Genomic DNA, 21,589 nt, shown 5'->3' on the forward strand with positions numbered 1-21,589 from the left:
TGAAAAAAAAGGCGTTTGCCGTTGACCTGGTGAGAACAGCTGCAGAGGACGAAGCTTTGTTAAGCTGACTGCGACGCATTTGACCGGCTAAGCTGCCGCCAAACTGCAGGGGACGATGTGGGAGGAGAGAATAAAATACAGAGACAATGAAGTTTCTAAGGTGACAAAAACCAAACCTTGAGGGAGGCTGCGAACCGGGCTGAGTCTCGCGGGAAAGAGGATGGAAGGGAGATTATTATTTATGCCTTTCCCGTAAAGGGGTGTTGGTGTTGGGATAGACGAGCTCAAAGCTTCGGGCAAATGCAATCCGAAACATTTTTATTTAAGCCTATCTCTTGGCTTGTTGCACGTCTAACTTGTTTGTGTTAGATACAGCCTGCCTTAAAATCCTACTTACGTAAGAAGAGGCTATGAATGAATTCATTAGAGGTTCAAAAGTTAAATGGAAACCTTTCATATATACGCGAAGATAATTCATGTGAGGTATTAAAGGAGCAGAAATTTGTGTTGGTTTTCAGCATGTGTCGGCTGCTGCATGCACCTGTGGTGAGGTTCGAGGCTCGAGCTCTCAGTTTGAGCCCATATGGACATGACAGGTGGCGACAACGTGCGCACACTCGCGCCGTTCTGCACACTTAGCGCCACAGCAACTCGTCGCCAAGTCAGTGTCTACCGAAGAGCTGCTAAACAGGGGTGCATCTTTCACTCAGTGAAACTGATTTAAATCTCCGGTGTCAGCTCTCTGTTAAAGGTCAGCTGTTGACTGAATTTAGGAGACAGGAAACAAATTTGATTGGATATTTAGCGAAAGACGAATGCGATGCTCATTTATCCAAAAAGCACATAGGCTATTCTATGTTATTTAGTATAACTGTATTTTAATTTTAACCTAATTTTCAGTAGGTTAAAAACATTTGATTAAAAGTGAAACGGCTTCTTTTTTTAATATAACACCATTGTAGTTCAAATGTTAAATAGGGGGCTCTTTATACAGTTCTGTGTAATTTGAAACTTTTTGATACTTGATTTGTATCATTAACTAACTGTTGGTTTTTCTGGTGGCTTTTAGCATTATTGCTGACTATTTTAAACTTATTTATTTCCTTTTTAATGAGACTATTTAACTCTGAATCCTTTACTTGACTTTGTTACTTTATCACCATCAATATCATCGTCGTAATATTATTCTGTTCAAATAAACCACCTCTGTGGCTTCAGTTATGAGATAACCTGTGTCAAATGACACCGCCACTCATAAATAAATGATGGACAGTTTCGTCCTTGACTGATAACATGTTGCCGCCTCCACTCTTAAAACGTTACCGCGTTGCTCTTTTTGGCTTTGTCTGGCTGTTTGTTTCCAGTAGAAACCAGGACGCGGACTGCATCCTTGAACGAGAATAATTAAACGCAAAAAAACTACAGCAAACAGCCAATAGCAGAGCAGAGGACAGTGCTTCCCGCTCCGCTGTCCGCCCTGCAGGAGTATTTAGGAGAGAAGAGTTGGAGCAGGAGGAGCAGACCCAAGGTGCAGCAGGCAGCAATGACCCGGTCAGTTTAGGGTAAAGAGGAGGAAAAGGCGTGTTTTACATAGATGATGGGGAGTGAAGCTGCACCGGAGACCCACAAATGGAAACTCCAGCAGGGTGAGTAAATCCTGAAATTGCACTAAAATAGCTGAAGTTGAAAATGTGGCGTCACTTCTCAGGTGTTGCTGCTGCAGCTACCAGGCAACCACCTATAAACTCTAAACAACCCCACTGCTCCGGTCCGGTTTAACTAACTGCGAGGCAGCCATCACATGACAAATGCATCGGTTCATGTCAGTCTGATAGAATAACACACATTACTGCAAGCTTTCATTCATATCACTGATTACAATGCTTCAACTTAAACCTTTAAAACTCATAGAATGCTGTGTTTTTTTCATACTGTTTTCTTTTCTTTTCACACACTTTTTTGTGTCCTTGTTTTAAACTTTGGATTTTTTTCCTTTTGTTTTTGTTCTGTCCCCCCACTTCTGCAACAATGTGAATTTCCCCACTGAGAGGCTGAAAGGATTATCCTAGTGTGTCCTATGTGAGAAAGCTCTTCTCCGTGACCATGAACTGAGATGTTTCTTTGTTCCCATGGCCACTAGGATGCTGAGAAGTTTTACTGGTAAAAGGAGACCCTCCCCTTTCACGGTAAGAGCAGCAGATTTCACACACCTGTTAAGTCCATGCGCTTGCAACCATTACAGAAGTCCTGTGAGTTGTGACTGGTTGGGAGGCAGTGTAATGTTAGCTGACGTCTCTGTTCTGCAGCTCACACTGCTCTGCTACCTTAACAGTTGCATTTGACGGTGTCATTTCCTCCAAACAGGTTTTTCAGTATATGAAGTAATTTTGCACAGATCTGTTTGCGAAGAAGCAGATGTCCAGTTTTCAGCATCTGAACCACAAAGAGCTGGCAGGGCCAATTTCTCTGTGTTAACCAGGTGGCAGTTGGGTGGTGTGAAGGCAGTGTCTCGTTAGCTGGTTGATTCTTAAGGTGCCAGCTTACCTGCTGCTGCCCTCAGACTATCCATGAAATCCACAGCTTCAGAACCATCTGCAGCCACTTCTGGCATTTTTGATTTTTTTTTCTTGCAGCCGTTTACATTTTTTTTACCAAAAAAAAGAAAAAGAAAAAAGAAATTTGAAAGCTTGTTGAATGAAATTAAATAATTTAATTGTTGGATAGATGGAGCACAATTATCCAGGCTCATACCAGTCAACACAGGTTGAAATAGTATGCTTCATCTTAAGAAAGAGATTTTTAATATAAACTTTAGAAAGAGATGGTAGCAGGTACAGCAACAAGGCAATCTGAACATCTGTAAAAAAGTCAAAGGCAAAAGGCAAAACAATCCTTTGGCTGCACCAGTGGTCACTGTAAGGAATGTTCATCACATCTGTCATTATTAACCACAGGATGGTTACTCACACACACACACACACCGACAGCTCTCAACAAATACACACTCCGACCTGCATTGAATGACTACCACTACCTCTGTGTGACTGACACTAGTGGATAATCCTGTATGTTTCTGGAGCGACTCATCTCCCAACAACACTCACTGGTAACAGTTCAGTCATTCCCGGCTGTCAAAGCTCAGGGAGCACAGACATAACTTGACAGTATGTCCAGTATTTATCAACGAGGGCCATCATAGCTCCACCCGTTTCTTTAGGATAATCTCTCGCACCAACGCTGTGGCCTCTTGCCGGACACTCTCGATGGACTCGTCTGTTCGCCAGAACCGGACCACTTTCCCTTCTGGATTCACCAGAAACTTCCAGAAGTTCCACTTCGGGGTTTTCTGCACAGAATCTAACAAAAAAATAAGACATTACAGTGCAGTTATTAATATTGCTTTAACTATGTATTTATCTAATCTTTATCCAGTCACCAGGAAAATGCTCTTTTTTGAGTGCATGCAGTGTGTCATGAATTCAATTTTTTACAAAATATTGCATCTTGGAGAAAACAGTCCTGAAAACATCCCATTAAGTACTTTGATACATAAAAATAATTGAAGCATCTCAAACTGGTCTAAAACGAGCTCACATGAAACTCCGAAACACCACAGAAAACATTGTCAGTCAGGTTGGGTATATTGCAGTCAATGCCAGAAGTGTTAAAATAAATATTCCCTATTCAAGCTCAATTCCAAAAAAATTGGGACATTGTGTAAAATACGAACAAAAACAAAAAGCAATGATTTGTAATTCTCAGAAACCCGTCTTTTATTCACAATAGAACATAGAGAACATATCAATAGCTGAAAGTGAAACATATTTTTCATATTTCATGAAAAACATCAGCTCATCTTGAATTCGATGGCAGCAACACGTCCCAACCCAAGTGATTCTAAAAAAAGACTGCTGGAGGAACAACTAATTAGGTTACTTGGCAACAGCTCAGCGAGGTGATTGGGTATAAAAAAGACTACCGTAGAGAGGCAGAGTCTCTCAGAAGTAAAGATGGGCAGAGGTTAATCAATCTGCTAAAACAGTCTAGAAATTGTGGAGCAATTTCAGAATAATCCTTAATGTAAAATTACAGTACAAAGTCAAAGCTCAATTTTAAAAAATGGACTGAGGCAAAGACCTCTTCTGCAGTCAGACCAATCCAAATTCAAAATTATTTTAGGAGATAATGAATGATGCAACCTCTGGACTAAAGAGGAGAGGGACCATTTGGCTCGTTATCAGTGCTCAGTACTAAAGCCTGCATCTCTGATGGTATGGGGGTGCATTAGAGCCAATAGAACTGGCAACTTGCACATGTGTAAAGGCACTACGAGCGATGAAAGGTACCTACAGGTTTTAGAGCAACCTGGGCTCCCGTCCCGTCTTTTTCAAGGAAGGTCTTTTATATTTCAGAGAGACAATACTGAACTGCATACTGCAGCACGGCTTCTTGCCTGCCTGCAGTCCAGACCTTTCACCGTTCAGTGCATCATGAGACTCAATGTGTGACAACAAAGACCCAGAATGGTTGAGCAGCTAGAGTCCTATATCAGAAAAGAATGGAACAACATTTTCTTCCTAAAGGTCCAGCGACTGGTCCCCTCAGTTGGCAGACATTTACAGATGTTAAAAGAAGAGGTGGTACCACTGGCTCTGCCCCAACTTTTTTGAGACATGTTGCTCCCATCAAATTCAAGAAGAGCTAATATTTTTAAATATTATATTTTGAAACAACTAAATGTCTCACTTTTTGTATGTTTCTATGTTTCGTTGAATAAAGTATCAGTTTATGATGATTACGTTCTGCTTTCATTTAAAAATTCAATGCAATCTTCAGACTTCAAACAAAGAAAAATAACCAAGAAGTCTTTATTTGCCTACAACAGTAATATATTATAATTGTGTCAACACTGTAAACAATCATAGCTCCTCAGGATTGTTGAATTAACCAGTTATGTTCTACTTAGAAAAAAAGATGACAATTTCCTCATAGATGTGGGCGAGATAGATATCCTGGAGCTGTTACTTCAGAGTAGATTGAGATTTGGACATCGACAAGTTTTCTGAAGTACTTATTTCACAATATGTCTTTTCACAAATTCGTTGCATATTTCAGCAATATAGCCACAAAATTATTAGAAATTACCAAAAGATTTCGTTGAGGCTGTGTGGCGGCTGCAGGAGTGAATAAGTAGTAACTTATTGGTTATTACCGAGCATCACATGAGGTTTGATGAAACTTAGGTCCAAACTGGCAGACATTAGTTAATTTGTTCCCGTAAATGCAGTAGAAACGTGCATTTCCAGGACATAATGACTGTTTCTGCACTTTCCTGCAGTGTTTGTGCGCTTGAGTTAAAAAATACTTTCTTGCCAACCTGTGAGGAACTTGAAGGCAGCGTCTGCCTCTGTTCCCATGATTTTGATCTTGCTGAAGAATGGGAAGGTAACACCGTAGGTGGACTTGGCGAACGTCTCGATATCCCGACTGAACCCGGTCTCCGTGTCCCCGAACTGTCCGCAAGGGAAGGCCAGGACGTTGAAGTGAGACGTGCCCAGCTCCCGGTGGAGCTCCTGCAGAGACCTGTAGTTGGCCTCTGTGTGCTCGCAGTGACTCGCCACGTTTACAACCAACGACGCCTGTGCAGAGGGGACAACCATGGTATAAATACTATGAAAATGTACAACAAAGGAGATTTTAAGCAAAGAAACCCGCCTTCAAGTGGGACTTGTGCAAAGTGTGCGCAGATTTATCCTCAAACGCAAACGGCTGGTGTGATGATGTGGACATACTTTTCCTCGGTACTTCTCCAGAGAAACCGTCCTCCCCTTCGCGTCTTTGGCCTCGAAAGAATAAAAGTCATTCGGTTTTCTGGGTTTCACCAGTTGAGTCTGCAAGAGGAATAAACACCCCACACCGACTGTCATGCTCAGCAGAACTCTTAACTTTTTTGCCTTTAGTTTGGAGGACTTGGTGGGATAACCTCCGAGTGCCTCCATCTTGGAGGGGGTGCTGTGAACGGACTTGAGGGGGAATCCTGCCAGAAGTACCGGGGCGGATCGGAGGAAAGAGCTGCGTAAAGTTAGCTGGAAAACACCGGAATTACACTGGCTTTAAAATAAAGAACAAAATGCGCATGTTAGCGCATGTTGCTTTATTTTTCATTATTAGATTCAGAGTCATGAAATTAGATTTCAGATATTCTTGAGGACGTCAGGATGCTATTGAAGTTGAATGCTTAAATGTTTGAAAAACTTGAATGTTGGCTTTAAAATAACAAAAAAAAATCGATTGCATACTTTTACAACAGATGAAAGAGAGCAAGATGTTCAGGCGGCCTTGACTTACTCTAGGCATAAGGTTTTGATATGAATGTTTTCCATTTTCCTGCCACCAGACTGAACAGTAGCTGGGTACTCACGTGTTTCTTTGATTAATCTAATGATAGCTGATAACTGATTTTGGCTGCTGGCTGATGAACACAAAGTAAGACTCTTCTTGTAGCAGCAAACATGACGCACTTTTTCACATGGGCTTATTATAACCGGTATGCCTGTAACACGTGTCCTTTGCTTTTGCTTAAATGTAAAGCACTTTCTTACCCAGACTTTGAAAGGAAATAAAAATGCACTTACTTTACTGTAGCTGCAATGACATGAACTTTGTCTATACACCCGATAAACTGTATAGCTGCACAATCTACCTTCTGAATTTAAAATAAATATGTTTGTAAAAAAAAAAAGAAAATATATTATGCTGTTTAAAACACTGAGGACTGACAAAAAATATGTATTCTCAAACTGAATAGGATTATGAATAGGTTTACTGAATAAGTTAACACCCTTAATGCCACAGCAGCAGCTTAGCAACCAGTTAACAGTATTGTAGCAACCATCTGTAATACTTCAGCAACCATGGCGTATAAACACAGATGACCTTGTGACCTTTCCGGAAACCACTGAACAGCATCTCAGAAACTGTAGTGTCTAAGCTATTGTTTGGAGAGAATAGTTATCTATGACGTTATCAGGAAAAATTAGGCTAAGTTTGCATTGCAGCCTGTGGATTGATTGTTCAAATAAGTCATTTATGTGTCATCTGTGACCTAATGAGATCCGACTCATCAAGTTAACAGTTAATGAAGCTTTTGTTTTGAAAGTCTATACCGGAAATATTACTTTTTTTTGTTGTTTCTTTGGGTATTTCATCAGTTTCACGAAGTATGAAATTTATATCAGTTGTCAGTATTAAGCCTTGTTTTTTTTTTGTTCAATAATCTCCTCAGGGACAAAAAGAGTCCCATGGAGTAAATTACAAACGCTTCAGAAGGTGGATCACCCAGAGGAGCAGCAGCAAGGGTCCTGTTGCGAGTACACCGGTGGCCCCTGGAGGGCAGTGTGATCCAAGCTTTGAGTTTGACACCGTCTGCAAGAGGCTGGAGCTTGAATCTCCTCCAAGAGTTCATGAACAGAAGCATAAAGTACTACAGGGAAACCTTCAAGGTATCACACTACTGTACAACAGTTTCCCCATCTAAACTCTGGAGAGGAAACCCTGAAATTATTTTAATTCTGCTTTTCAGTCTTTTTTTATGTGGTATAAAAGAATACCTACCTGTATATCAATCATCCATAAGATTATCACCACCTGTTGACTGGGTTCCTCCTCTCTCCATAAAACCACTCACCTGTCCAGACTAGACCTGACTAGACCTGTCCAGACTAGACCACCAAAACACACATGTTTTGGAGTCTGGCTCAAAGCTGTCAGTAGCAGATCTATTAGGTTCTGTGATTTGTGAGTTGGGGCCTCTATACACCTGACATGTTTGTCCAGCTTGTCTCACTGATGTGTACTTGCATTGTTATTGGAGATTTGGAGGATAAGCCAACACTTTGAAATTCTGTTCCACTAATTCTTTAGGCCATTGAAAAATGAAACAAGCATACTTTATTTATCCCAAAGGGAATATATATAACCACTTTTCTTACAATGCTATCAGGGAATACTATCTCTAGAATGTGAGTTCTCAGTCAGCAACAATGTTTAGGTGGGTGGTACATGTCCATGTCCACAAGAAAAGGCAGCGCTCAAGGCATCCCAGCAGAACATGGCATCAAAGTTGCTCAAATCTTATGAATGCCTTTTTTTTCCAATATATTGACTTAAAGGGTAGAGCATTCACTTGCTGCCTATTATATGCCACCGATTGCCAGACATTTAATTTATATGATCGATCTTTTTCATTTCACCTGTCAGTCTTCATAGTGTTATGGCTGACTGATGTATAATTTTTCCGTTTGGTGTGAAAAATTGCAACAATGGTTACGTATTTTAGATAAATGTTTCAATAATGTATGTGTCAGTGCCTTGTGTGTCCTGAAGCGTGCTTCAGATGCTTTATTCAACCAGCACTGTGGACAATATCTAAGCTATCAGAGTCACAGCTGTGGACATGGTGCCCACATGTCACCGTGTCTTAACATATGGCTTGGTAATAACACTTAAATGATCATTTGCTACAAAAGCTACAAACAATCCCTGTCACAGTATTTCTATTCCTTTCCTGCTCTTGACATGGAAGTTTTCTGTGATATTGTCTCGTTTTGACAGACGCATCAGCTGTGGAAGACGGCAGTGTGGCAGTTGTACCGCTGAACACCACAAATACCACTCAACACTGTACTGTCAGAGCCAGAGGATGGTCTGACACAGAAAAGTCCCCAGAACAGGTTTGTTTAAGGAAGATCAACTAGTTTCCCTCTAGCTGGATATTTGTGAGTCTCACATGCTCACAGGAAAAAGTAAAAGATAAAATCAAACATTCTAATGATTAAATCTGAGCTGAACAAGATGTCTTTTTCACAGCAAGTGGCATGGGTGTGGGGAGCTGCAGTTCAATCACAAGGAAACCCTCAACTGGCTGGTACGGCATGACTGAGCGATTATAGTGTGTGAATAAAATGTAGAGTGATACTGCCTAATGTCATACCAGGAAACCACAATGAAGAGCTTGATCAATCTGTAGTTTTTGTAAACTGCTGTTGGAGGTGTGTGTTTACATTTAGGCTCCCTATCATTAGAATTATATTTCCATATTAACTCACATTTGCTAATCAGACATCCATCTTGGCTCCTGAAAGATCCAGAGAACTTTAAAACAAAGAACATGACATTTGAGCTGCATAAGACGTCTCACTTTGACAGAAATCATTGGTTAAATCTTCTTAGTCATCCATCGACACCTCCTTTGATTAGGAGCATCTAAGCACACACTTGACCATATTTTTACCAATGACAATACACACCTTTTCAGTTTTATTCAGCCTTGCTTGTGTGTCTCTTGTGAGTAAATACGAACAGTAACCATTCACTCACCGTTTAGCAAATCTATATAAGCTTTGGTATTCTTATATATGCAACGCTACAAAGTTATTTCATTTTAGTTTCATAATCAGTGGATCCATGATGTCTGTGTGTTTTGCAGTTTATTATATTTCACTTTTGCAGGTTCTGATGAGAAAAGGCCTGATTTTCAGGCCTTTTCCATTCTGAACAATGCCTGTTCGAGTGTGCAGGGACAGTCAGTGATGACGTTGGGAGCTCCATCACTCCTAAATGACTACTGTAAGAGAACATACAAGTCCTTATAAAGTTTGGAATAATGAGGATTCCTGTACTGCTTGTGAAACATAGTTTAAACTTCATGTTAGCCATGATTGCAGACAAAAATAACATACAGAATTGTACTTGTGTTTGCTGAATGCATTTATTAATCTGTCTCTGTTTAAGTTAAAGATGAATTTCTTCTTCAAAAGCTACTGGGAATCGGGTGTTCGCAATAAGGAGATGAAATTGGAAGTGTGGGTTGCAAAAGCACCCATCATTTTAAGTGAACACATAATGCATGGTTACCGATAAATTCTGTTCTTTGCAACACATATTGGGTGACGTTAACCTTGCCCTCTTCTTGGGTCTTACAGGAACTTTTATAGAGATGCAAGACAGAAAATGCCCTTCTTTTTTAGTCCTCTTTTTCTTACTCTTTCCTTTTAGACACCAATCTTCTTGACTGCAGCTGTAATGGAATGATCGCTTTAGCGCTGGGCTCGTCTGTTTACCTTTGGAATTCAGAAACTCGTTCCCTTGTGGGACATTTTGAGCCGAGTCTGGATCCCGGTCAGCCGCGCAGCAAGACTCTGTCCATCTCCTGCCTGTGCTGGAGCCGAGATGGCAGAGCTCTCTGCATTGGGAACAGACGAGGGGAAATGCAGGTACATTTCTGGAGGCTAGGAGTGCAAAATGGTCATGAACTGTTTCACAAGAACTCTGGTGGTCTCTGTGAGGGGAAATGCAACATTAAGCTGAATCAGCAGGATGACGGTTTGTGGTGTTTCATTTTTTTTTATGTGACATTTAGTTGTGGGACGTTGACCACAAGCACAAAATGAGAAACCTGCGATCACACCTATCTGTGGTGTCAGCACTTTCCTGGAAACAGCAGTTACTCAGCAGGTACACGTTCATATGCTACGCAGACAATGAGTAAATAAGATTCAAAAGAACTGTTGGTTTATAAGCCATAATTATGAAAAAGCAGAACAGCGACTATCAAATTAATGAAGTGTGAGGTAAAAGCAGTGTTTTCTCTGTGAGCTAACAGTGTTCACAATCTCACAGTGGGTGTGCTCTAGGACACATCCATCACCTTGACCCTCGGGTTCCTACATCCGTGGTTGGTGCAGCCGTCCAAAAAGAGTCGATCTGCAGTCTGCAGTGGTCTCCCGGCGATGACCGGCTGGCTAGTGGCTCCACAGAGGGCCTTCTCCATATCTGGGACAATGACATCATAGGGATCAAAAGGTCTCGTCAGCCAGTGATTACAATGGAACAACCAAGCGCTGTTAAGGTATTCAAAATCAAAAAAAGGGGACTGAAAGATTTTCTATTTCTAATAATCTGAATCAAAATATAATGGACCATTTTCACTTACCTGAAGGATTTATTTTTGTTTGTCCCCAAATGATTTTGTCATAGTAAACTAGATCATAAGTAGTGAGTTCTACAGTAAAACCCAACCTGAACGTGAATTAGATTTGTCTCACTTGTTGATTTGTTACAGAGGACCTGAATCACTCACAATGTATGAAAGGTTTTGTGATTTAGAAGACTGACACAGCCACTGTCATAAGTTGCAAGTGTTCAGCTGCGGGACATGATGATGACTCATTCTAACTCCTGCAGACTCCTGTAGCACTCAGCTTATTGTTATGCTTAGATGTTGAGCTTCTATCACTCAGGTAAAGTATGTTTTGTTATCATGCATTGTGGATACGCTTGTGTTTCTGTGTGTCTAGGCATTGGGATGGTGTCCATGGCAGAGACATGTGATTGCTACAGGAGGAGGATGGACAGATGGTGAACTGAGACTCTGGAACACACAGTCAGGGTCTTGCTTGACTTCTGTCAACACAAATTCACAGGTGCTTATAGCTTGAAGTGTATCAGAGCTATTTTTGCTATAAAAAATGCTGCATAGTTTACCCGTATGATTCAATTCTATAGATCTGTTCTCTTCGATGGGCTGACAAGAAGCAGTATCTTGTCACAGGTCACGGTCTTCCTCATCACCAAGTCACCTCCTGGAAGTGGGAGTTTCCCTCCCTCAGACGGATCTACCAGCTCACAGGTTAGAAAACCTTAAATTGCATTAAGTGTACTATTACTGCAAAAAATTCTGTTTAACAGATTCACACCACCCTCGTTGTGCACTGCATCATTATACGCACTGAGTAATATTACCATAGCACATCTTCCACTGAGATAGTTTATCCTCAAGTGAGTTTGCGCTGATTCATTCATGTCCTGGGCTTTTAGTGAATGTGAAACTATGTGTAGGAGCCATGAATGTAGGTGTAGTAGGTGTTTTTCTACTATTAAGGTGAATGGATATTGCCGTTCTTCTGTGTTGTTTGTTTTGGTTATAGCAGGTCACATACTAATGGGCGGGGATTTTAGTTAATTTATTCACCTGTTCATTTCTCATGGGGAGCCATAGAGAAGAGGGGGTGAGCTGGGTCGCCGTATTTTTTGTTGACTGCTATTTTCTTTGATCACTGTGATTACTTTGAGTTTGTGCACTTTATCATGAGTTGATCATCTTTCTTTTGGTAATGAAAGGTTAAACTTATTTATCCCAGTTAAGTCTTTTGTTGAGCGCGTCAGACAATCAGGCCCAACCTCAGTCTCTCAGCGACTCATTCTGTGCTCCTGTTGTCTCTTTTGTTACTCTGAAATTATTAATGATACGTAATTAAAGGTGGTCATCTTTTGTTCTCTGAACTGTTTACTGGTGCAAAAGGCTTTGAGAAGGGGTGGCAAAATGTTGGCGATGTTACTGTCATTACCTCTGCTATTCATTTTAACAAAGAGCCACAAATACTAATCAATGTTCCAATCTTGCAAAATTGTGCTTTTACTTTTACTAAACTTTTCTATTTTTCTAACACAAGGCATTTAAGGTTTTAATGCAGTTTTTGTCTTTTCAGGTCATTTACAACGAGTTCTGCACTTGGCCATAAACCCTGACAATTCTCACATCTTCTCTGCTGGGGCAGACCAGTGCTTTCATATCTGGGATCTGTAGTTACCAACATAATTTAATATGGGTGGTGAATGTAGTCTTCATCAGGTTGAACCTTTGTAAAATGTGTGTTGACATGGCTCACTATCTTTGAAGAGACTTCACGTTTCCTGATCTCTGTTCAGAACAAACCACAAGACTTCGCCGATCACAGAAGGCTTGGTTGTGACTTCCTGCCATGCATGAGGCACATGCTTTAATTTATTAAAAGGACAAAAGCACAACACTGTATTTTTTCATCATGACAGATACTTACTGTCAGACTTAAAAGTTAAATAAGAAGTGGAAATGGGGAAAAATTCTGGGCAACGCTTCGACTGGAAAACATAATGAAAAACTGCATGAAATGTGGCAAACTGAACAATAAAATGAAATCTGGGAACAAAACTGTAGCCTGCAATCTGTCAACATGACTCTGTTGTTGCTCAGCTTTTTGTTTGAAATCTACTGGTGAGAATTGGGATTTCACCCATGAAACTAATTATGTCTTAAGTATTCCTGGTTGGTTTGACATGACAAATAAATAGAGGGCATTCATTTAGATTTATTTTAGTAGATATTTAACATTTACAGCACGTCAACTTCAGCTACACATTAACAGAAAGCCGAGTAAAGTCCTCTTGGCAAAGAAGAGGGTGCTTAAAAATTCTCACCCTTAAGTATGTTACTAGACATGACTTAGTAGAACACTTTGTGCAAAAGAACTGTGGTCAAGACTTAGCGCTTCATGTCTCATATGGGTAACATGTTCACAGAAACAGATGCATAAAAGCGAAGGTGCAATATGCGAGGTTTAGACTTCTTACCACAAACAGTTTGCACAGACTAACATTTGACAAACGTGACATAGATTCCAAACATTATAGCTCTGTATCATCATGAGCTTGCTCTACCCCATGAGCTTGCATCATGAGCATGCTTGGTGACATTTAGCGCAAAGCATGTCTTAAGCACATCCTCTCTGAATCAGAATACAGAGCTAAGTAAGAAACATTAAGATCCAAATCTGAAATCCCACTGTGGATCAAAACTTTGAGACACTACTACACTACTACTTATAAGAGAGTATAATATCAGGTAACCAGAAACAGGATGAACAGGTTTCACAAGAACCTGTAGCCAAGAGTAAAGATCGGGGCGTATAATGTAACACAAATAATGTGTGAGTCTAAGCATCATTTCTAGTTTGTTCTTCAGATCCTGATTACTGAAATGTCTATAAAGAGGTGAATTGTGTTCAAATTAACACCTCTCTTTCACATCTGTTCCAGATAACCTAGAAGGGCTGAGGTCAGCCTGCATGACACTCTCTTTGAATGCTCTGTTTCTTTATGGGCATTTTAAGGTTTCCTGTAAGCTGTTTTTGCTCTGTTAACTGATAAGATTGATATATCAAAGCCATGAGGACACTCAAACTCCGTTATCCAAACATCTACCAAAGCTGTTCTGAAAATAGCCTACGGGGTGGAGCTACCTCACAGTATTTTTAGAACCTCCTATAAATGCTAGTCCACTTTCTTCCGGTGTTCATTTTCAAAAACTTTGCTGAGCCTGTTCAAGTGCTTTTGGCTCCGTAATCTGCTGTTTTCAAGTTTTTCAGGTGTTGCACGAAGATTCAGTGATGGTTATTTTGGGAAACGGAATCATTGCAAGGCCACGAGAACCTTAACACCTTTAAAACATTTGCAGTTTGAAAAATGATCAATGACCTCTTCGTGACATGGTTGAACTATTAACTTTAGACACTCCCATTTTCTCCAAGTCTTGCATCATTCTGCAGTGTGAGCTGATTTTATAAACTTCCCTAGGAGCGGAAGTTTTGGGCAGACGACAAGGAGAGAGCATGGGTTGCACATTGCAGAATGCTCAAAAAGATTTGGAAAATTCTCCACAGCTTATGGTGAGAAGTTTGTCAGAGAAAGAGGGAAACGGTGCCCATCATCTTCCACTAAGACCCAAGGAATCTACTGCATGTTTGCCAATGAGACGCAGATTCTGCAGAGGCTGGCTGTTCTGGGTAACTGTCACTTAAACTTGTTCATCTTCAAAAACATTTATTTTATTATTTAGGTAATAAAAACAGAAGTGCAACAGTTGAAAGATTGCATAATTTATACCAGTTATGCTATTCCGAACAGGTTTCTGAGAAAATCACATGAACTGTAATATGTTGTATATGACAGACACAGCGCCACCTACTAAACATTACTTTGGTCTTTACTCTTTGTCAAAGGCATGCTTTGTCTGCAACAGCTTTAGCCAAGAAGCCAAGACTGCAATACGTAGGGGGGTTGGACAATGTATTGATGTCTTGGATTTAGTTTATCTAATAGTCACTACTCAATTCCAATTAGACTTAAACAACCCAGTGCAACTACCATTAACTGATTTATTTCCCTCTCTGTTTCTGTATCTCTCATGTCTCAGTGGTCTGCCACAGCTTAGCAGCAGGCCAGATTACTTCACACTTCATCTTGGTCCAAAGACCCATGTCTTGGGTCAAAGCTCGGGAGTTCTGCCAGAAGCACTATGTGGACCTTCCTGTCCTGAACTCAGAGGAGCAATACTTTGACCTCCTCAATGCAACCCCTGCAAACAAAGTCAGCTTTTGGCTCGGTCTACAGCGGCAGAGCATCGCCAGCGACTGGAAGTGGGTCAGCGGGGAAGAGCTGAGCTATGAACGCTGGTACAGGAGGAACTATGAGGGCCACTGTGCAAGTTTGGAAGCCATGTTAAAAAAAGACAAGAAGCTGCTTGCTCGCCACTGTGACGAGCTACACATGGTTGTCTGTCAGGGTAGGTACTCGAAGGTAGATAGTGACAACATGCTTAGAGCATTTAGAACACATAAACAGGATAGACAATAAAACATCAAAGCTCCTTTAAACATGGTGTGATGACAAACATCTTCTTCAACTTGTCCTAGCTTGTCTCACTCTTTCTGTTTAGGATGTTTGAATACATGAAGTCATCATTGTAAGCAGAACTTGTGCTTTTACTGTCTTGAATAGTCCAATGTCGTCTGTGGAAACGGTGAGTGTTGAGCTCATCTCCAACATTCTTCTGACTCGTTTACTCTCGCAGGTCCAGTGTCCCCGCAGTCGGTGACAGTGGAGTCAGTGGGTGTCGATCATGCGGTTCTTAGCTGGAACGTCTCAGCATTCATGCTGATGATACCTCACAGCTACAACGTGACAGTATGCGACTGCACATGTGAAACGCTCCTCTACCCTTTCACCAATGGCTCTTCCCTCATGAACATCAGTATCTCCAACCTTACTTCAGCCACAGAGTACTTCATAGAGATATCAGCTGTTGTTGTTCGGCCCGATAACGTGACTGGTGGGAAAACAATACTTGGAGACAGTCCTGCAACTTTACAAGTTAAAACAGGTAGGAAGGGCACATTGTAACCAATGAGTGGTGAATTTTGTGTGTTCACACCCAACAGCCAACAACACCCTGATAGGATCAGAACATTTATCTCTGTCTGTGTCTTTTCTCCGACCCAGTGCACTCTGAGCTGCGCAATATAATCATCTTGTTGAAGTTACTCAAGCTTGTGTATCTGGTTCTTCCACTCGTGTTTCTTTATTATACTCTTAAAAAAGGCAAGTCTAATTTATCTTGTTAAAAATGTGATATACTAGAATGCACCTTGAATACTCCTAAGAACATTCTGTTGTCATTTTCAGGGTTCACAGAGACGGGCCATGACATCTCTCTGGTGGAGCTCTCCGTTCAGGACACAGTTTTCGATCCATTCCCACAGAGAACCAGAGGATTTGGATAAAAATGTGGGAACACCATATTTTATGTGAATATATAGATTATATCAACATACTTTGAGGCCATTGTGTAATAGTTACAAAAGAGAACTTTATTGTAGAAGTATCCCAGTTTAAGATGTCATGATTTTCATTTATTTAGTTTGTATATTTAGTTTAGTATATTTACTAAATATATACCTGTAGCAATAGGAAACACAAGTTTCTAACCTTCCGAAATAGTGTGGAAAAAGATACAATGTATCAAAACTGACATAGCTAGTCAGTTTAAGGACAGGGAAAGTTTGAGAATTTGACCAGGCATGAAAATTATCATTACAGGTCATGCTTCACTGCCCAGTCTTCCAAACCGTTTTGCTCCGTTACAATGCGTCTGCCAGCAGTGAGTACACAGTAAGCAGCCCGGTATCATGAACTAGCATTTTTCCAAGTTGTTTCAGACTCACACTTTGACCAACTTTTTGCCATAAATATTTTGTGTGTCATTTAATGTTATAAAAAAGTAACACAAAAAGATTAAGCTACGCTGATCTGTCTTTAGTGGACTTAAAAAAAGTGCCAGAATGCGATCATGAGCACATGTGATGTGATTTTGGTGAAACACAGATGATCAGAGTTTTTTTGACAAGCCATTTGCACGCTTGTGTGTTGTTTGCATTGTTGTTTTAATTTTAACATTGACTCTCTTTAGTAATTAGCACATCGGAGTCTTGTTTTCTGGTCTGTTTTAGTTTGTCCCACATCACAACTCCTTCTGAAGCCATAGACTTCATGTCAGAGACAGATGTAGCCACCTTGATGTCAGCCACTGGATTGGGAACTGCTTGTTTAAGACCTCGATTCTGGTATTTGTTCATCTCTTCTTTGGTCGTTTCAGAGCAAGATATCACAATATTTGAACCTGTGGCTGAAGAGCGATACAGGAAAGACCATCAGTGACAATTTAAAATTCCGGACAGAAGATTTTCATCGGTGTAGAATTGTCGTATTGCTTAAACTACATGGTGCGCCTCTCTTGTGACCAGGAGCTTTGGAGTTGTGTTAGGTTGTGGTCCGTGGCAGGAGGTCACACAGTGTGAGCGTTTTAATAGACTTAGTCTGTGACTTGTGTGATTTTTGTCCATAAAGCAGTTCCAGCTGTCACACAAACAGGTTTCTCTCTAGTCAGTAATTTTATACTATGCAAGATACACAAGAAGCTCCTGGTTTTCGGTCTGTTTTGTGTTCTGCGACCTTTGAATTTTCTTGTGATGAGACAATAGGGTTTAAAGTCTTGTAATGTGAACTATTCAAAGTCACTGCTCAAAGGTCTACTTGCTGCTCCTTGAAGTTGGTATGAGTCGAATATAAAGGGGTTGAATGTTTTTTTGGTGTTTTTGTTGAAAGATTGAAAGGAGGAAGTGGACTTTAGCGTATACAATAGCCCATACACAAAAAAACACCCAGATTTCTGTCTAGTGCAGGAGAAAGTTAGATTACTGATCACTGACACAGTTGGTTGAATTTGAAGTAAAGTAAGTGGTTTAATATGATTCAGAATTCAGTGTCATTCTGAGGAAATAGCTGGATACTGATACTGATCCTCAAGCTCCAAAGTAAGAATAATCAGAGGATTTTTTCATGTTATTGTGTAATCTCAAATTCATTAATTCATTTTATTTAGGAATTTCCGAGTTAGACCTGTCATTCTGTAACTCACCACCTGAGTGTTTGCATGGAGCAGTGGAGTGAAGTATCACCTCGATGATTATAGCCTGGTATTATAGTAAATATTCTATTAGTAAGCCCATTCAGTGTCACACTGAGGAGTAGGTTCAACTAAAAGCAGCTAGATACATGTTATTGAAGTGTGGTTTCACTGTAATTCTGTAGGTGGTCGAGCCAGCATGGTTGTACCTTCATGTGGCTGCTGCTGAGAATGAAATCTTCAGGTTTTTAATGTGAGGATAGATTCAGTGGCAATAAGAAAGTGCAAATTATTACCTACTGTGTTTTTGTTGGATTTGTTTTGTTTTTCTTTTTTTTCCTTTTTTTCTTGGCACGAAACGGGGATATTTACTCATTTGTTTCTTTCAAAAGTCAGAAAGTAAAAAGAAAAAGCGAACTGGTCGAGCGTTTGTTATAAACAGGAAATTTCATGTTGTGTCTCTGATCGGCAGGTAAATGCGTTAAGATGGGACTTCAAGTCAAGAGTAAATAAATTTCAAATTTAAGCGGAAACATGAATGTGAATGCAGCAGCAAATTCAGAAAGTATTAATCATGTCACGAGGACGCAGCTTGTCAAAGTTTCATTTTATTATTTTTTGCACTTTGTTTTGAAAGGTTTTTATCTCACCATATTTGAAATGTTCTCCTGGGACTTATGCTGACAAAATTACATAAAATTGTATGTAGTTTCTTTCAAAATTTATTTGCTGCTGCAAATTTTTAGCAGATTATTTTGATTCTCACCTTCAGTTTCAAATGCAGTCAGGCCTCTGATAGTATTATGCCTATTTTAATGTTTTGGGCCTAAAGCAAATTCTAATATTTAATAATTTGAAACAAAGGATACTTGTCACGTTCTGTATATTTTGCGTTTTTTTTTCTGTCTGCTTTCAGTTTTGCCATTTCCTCACTTGTTTCCTCAGTTCCCTCCTTTCAGTCATCAGCTCCACTCCCCTCACCTGTGTTCATTTATCCTCAGCTGCAGTTACTCAATAATAACTCTCCTCACAGTATTTAGTCTTTAGACTTTGTGTCTTGTAGTTCTCACACTCTGAGGCCATTAGGCTTAATTTTTAAAGGGGACCTCTTAATGCTTATTAACGTATCTTACATGTTACAGCCTCCTAATTTCATAGGACAAAAAATTAAATTACTATATATACATATATATAGCATGTGTGTCTAAAGCTTAGCCTTAGCACTGCTATGAACACTTGATTACAATGTTTTTTCAGTTCTTGTACCGAGTTAATGTCATCACAGGTCACAGCCCTCATATAGAAGTATACGTTGAAAAATTGTGTATTGATTGCTTAAACACTCCATGTTTACATGTTGAACCTTTGTGTTCTAAGATGGGTGCATTATCTGGCTTGTCCAAATCTACTTCCCTGTTGTACAATAAGCACCAAATGTAACTTCGACCAAACAACATCGTCCCATAGCAGATTTTGAGGATATATGCTCTGATATATCGGACTTGCGTGCAAAGTTTGGATCTATGAAGCTGCCATTTCTAATCAAGAAGGAAAAATTGAGTTGCTTAATGGTCTTCAGTTTAAAGTTTGCTTTCGTAACCTCCACACCAGAAAGAGTCCTAGAATGAAAATATGGAGCTGTCATTTAGCGTATTGATCCCTTTTAATATCTGAGGTGCTTTTAGGTTATTGACTTTAATTCTGCTGTCAATAAATCAACAGAATTACAATTTAAGCTCATTCCTTGTTTTCTTTTGTTGCTGTTCGTGTAACCACGAGTCATTTGAATAAAACATCTGTAGTAAAATTGTTAGCTTAATGACTATTTTTTGCTGTCCAAAATTTGTTGAAAATTTGTCAACATGCACTTCTAACCCTGAGTCACGAACACATTATATAATTTCAAATCATCTGACGGAAACTGACGGATATGAGTGGGGTCCACCTCTTGAGTGGAAACTATATGTAGATGTTGCGCTGATACTGGGCACGAGCACATGATTTTTCCAGTTGTAGTCTTACAAAGTATAGGTGTTACAAAAGACAACCTGGTCAGAATGACTGAGCAGTGCAAGATGCTGCATTAATATCACAGTTTCTTGTGGAGGTTTGGGTTTGAATCTGTCCTCTGACAAAACTGGCTTTCATTGGACAATTTCCTCAGGTATAGACTTTTATTTCGGTACTTTATCCGTTTTGTTCACATTTCATGAGATTGCCAATTGTGTAATGTGTGTCACTTTCACCTAACATATTATGGGAACCCGATTTGAAAATTGGGTAGAAACATGCCTTCATTCAGCTTCATTTCAGCATTGTGAAAATAAAAGATGAGGATATGAATGATGCAGCCATCACTACAGACAAATCCCCCGAAAATCTCGAAAATGCATGTTAGAGTGACTGGATGAGTAAACACCACTTCTCTTGGATATTCCCCAGACAAAATTCCAGACAATGATCAAGCGAGACATTGGATGAACACAACATGTAATTCTCTGGATGATTTACAGCGAGCAAGTGTGTAAACTGATGAGAATTCTTGCTTCATAACTTTCTCTTCTCCTTCTCCCTGCCTCCTGTGCGCTCTGCCCAGACGCCGCTTTGGACCACCTCCAGCTTTGAGAATATATCAACCAAAGAATTGATGAGCAAATGACTGCAGAGGAAGTTGTATTTATGCATGAGAAGCATAAATACTGTCCATAGTACTGGCGAGAACTGGATAGTAACTTTTGGTCAGAAAAGATATGTTGCAATTTATAAGACTATCATTGGAAAACTCATATTTCCAATTCAAGTAATAACAAACCATGTCATCATCCCTCATTTTCTTGACTGAGAGCATAGAGGTGAGGGGGGTGCATGGTGTAATGCTAAACACTCTTGAATCTGAGCAGCCTCAAATTACACTGGCTTGATTTCAGATGCAAATCTTCATTTTACAGTGTACAAAATTGACAGAGATGTGAGATCACCTTAAGATCATTCTAAAACTACTTCAGATAGCTACATTTTAGCAGCAGCACACCAGAAGCTATTGAAAAACATTTTAAAAAATTGACTCAAGGGTAAAAGAGGGTGCACTCTTCTTTCCACCTCTGGGTGATATTGATTCTCTGGTTCAATTTATCTGTCTTTCAGGTGACCCAAGAAGCATGTTCTCGTTTTCTCTTAGTTATGTAGTTTACCTTTCTTGATTATTCACTGCATCGGCCAATGTGTGTCACTCTCTCATGATTCCATCTGAATCATAACATTACAAAAAAATGCTCAACAATGGTCGTCAGCACACCTTTCATCCAGGGATGATATGAGAGGTGCTGCTTTAAAATGAGTATGATCAGTGCTGGTAAATGTCACCACATCAGCGTGAAAATATGCATCGGTTCTGATGTCATGCTTGCCTCTATTTTGTTGACTCATTTCCATGGTCAGACCACATCCTTTAAGACTAACAGATAAAGCATC

The 21,589-nt window shown here is 40.0% G+C and overlaps 3 protein-coding genes across 3 annotated transcripts; 2 read left to right on the forward strand and 1 right to left on the reverse strand.

Moving 5' to 3' along the window:
• The first annotated feature begins 2,023 nt into the window (after positions 1-2,023).
• LOC140309108 (cell division cycle protein 20 homolog B-like) lies at positions 2,024-13,013 on the forward strand. Its single transcript, XM_072386936.1, has 11 exons — positions 2,024-2,186; positions 7,286-7,502; positions 8,614-8,732; positions 8,869-8,926; positions 9,511-9,627; positions 10,057-10,274; positions 10,421-10,515; positions 10,681-10,909; positions 11,358-11,483; positions 11,566-11,689; positions 12,549-13,013. Exons 1-11 carry the CDS (start codon positions 2,130-2,132, stop codon positions 12,644-12,646), a joined length of 1,458 nt encoding a protein of 485 aa, XP_072243037.1. The 5' UTR covers positions 2,024-2,129; the 3' UTR covers positions 12,647-13,013.
• gpx8 (glutathione peroxidase 8 (putative)) lies at positions 2,688-6,051 on the reverse strand. Its single transcript, XM_072386935.1, has 3 exons — positions 5,793-6,051; positions 5,378-5,639; positions 2,688-3,357 (listed from the first exon to the last, which is right to left on the reverse strand). The coding sequence occupies exons 1-3, from the start codon at positions 5,997-5,999 to the stop codon at positions 3,194-3,196; spliced, it is 633 nt and encodes a 210-aa protein (XP_072243036.1). The 5' UTR covers positions 6,000-6,051; the 3' UTR covers positions 2,688-3,193.
• A 1,234-nt stretch (positions 13,014-14,247) lies between the features above and the next one.
• LOC140309109 (uncharacterized) lies at positions 14,248-16,568 on the forward strand. Its single transcript, XM_072386937.1, has 4 exons — positions 14,248-14,660; positions 15,071-15,439; positions 15,728-16,036; positions 16,156-16,568. Exons 1-4 carry the CDS (start codon positions 14,615-14,617, stop codon positions 16,275-16,277), a joined length of 846 nt encoding a protein of 281 aa, XP_072243038.1. The 5' UTR covers positions 14,248-14,614; the 3' UTR covers positions 16,278-16,568.
• Positions 16,569-21,589: the final 5,021 nt, after the last annotated feature.

This window comes from Leuresthes tenuis, unplaced genomic scaffold, assembly GCF_036924035.1.
Source record: "Leuresthes tenuis unplaced genomic scaffold, fLeuTen1.0.hap1 SCAF_6, whole genome shotgun sequence".
Taxonomy (NCBI): domain Eukaryota; kingdom Metazoa; phylum Chordata; class Actinopteri; order Atheriniformes; family Atherinopsidae; genus Leuresthes; species Leuresthes tenuis.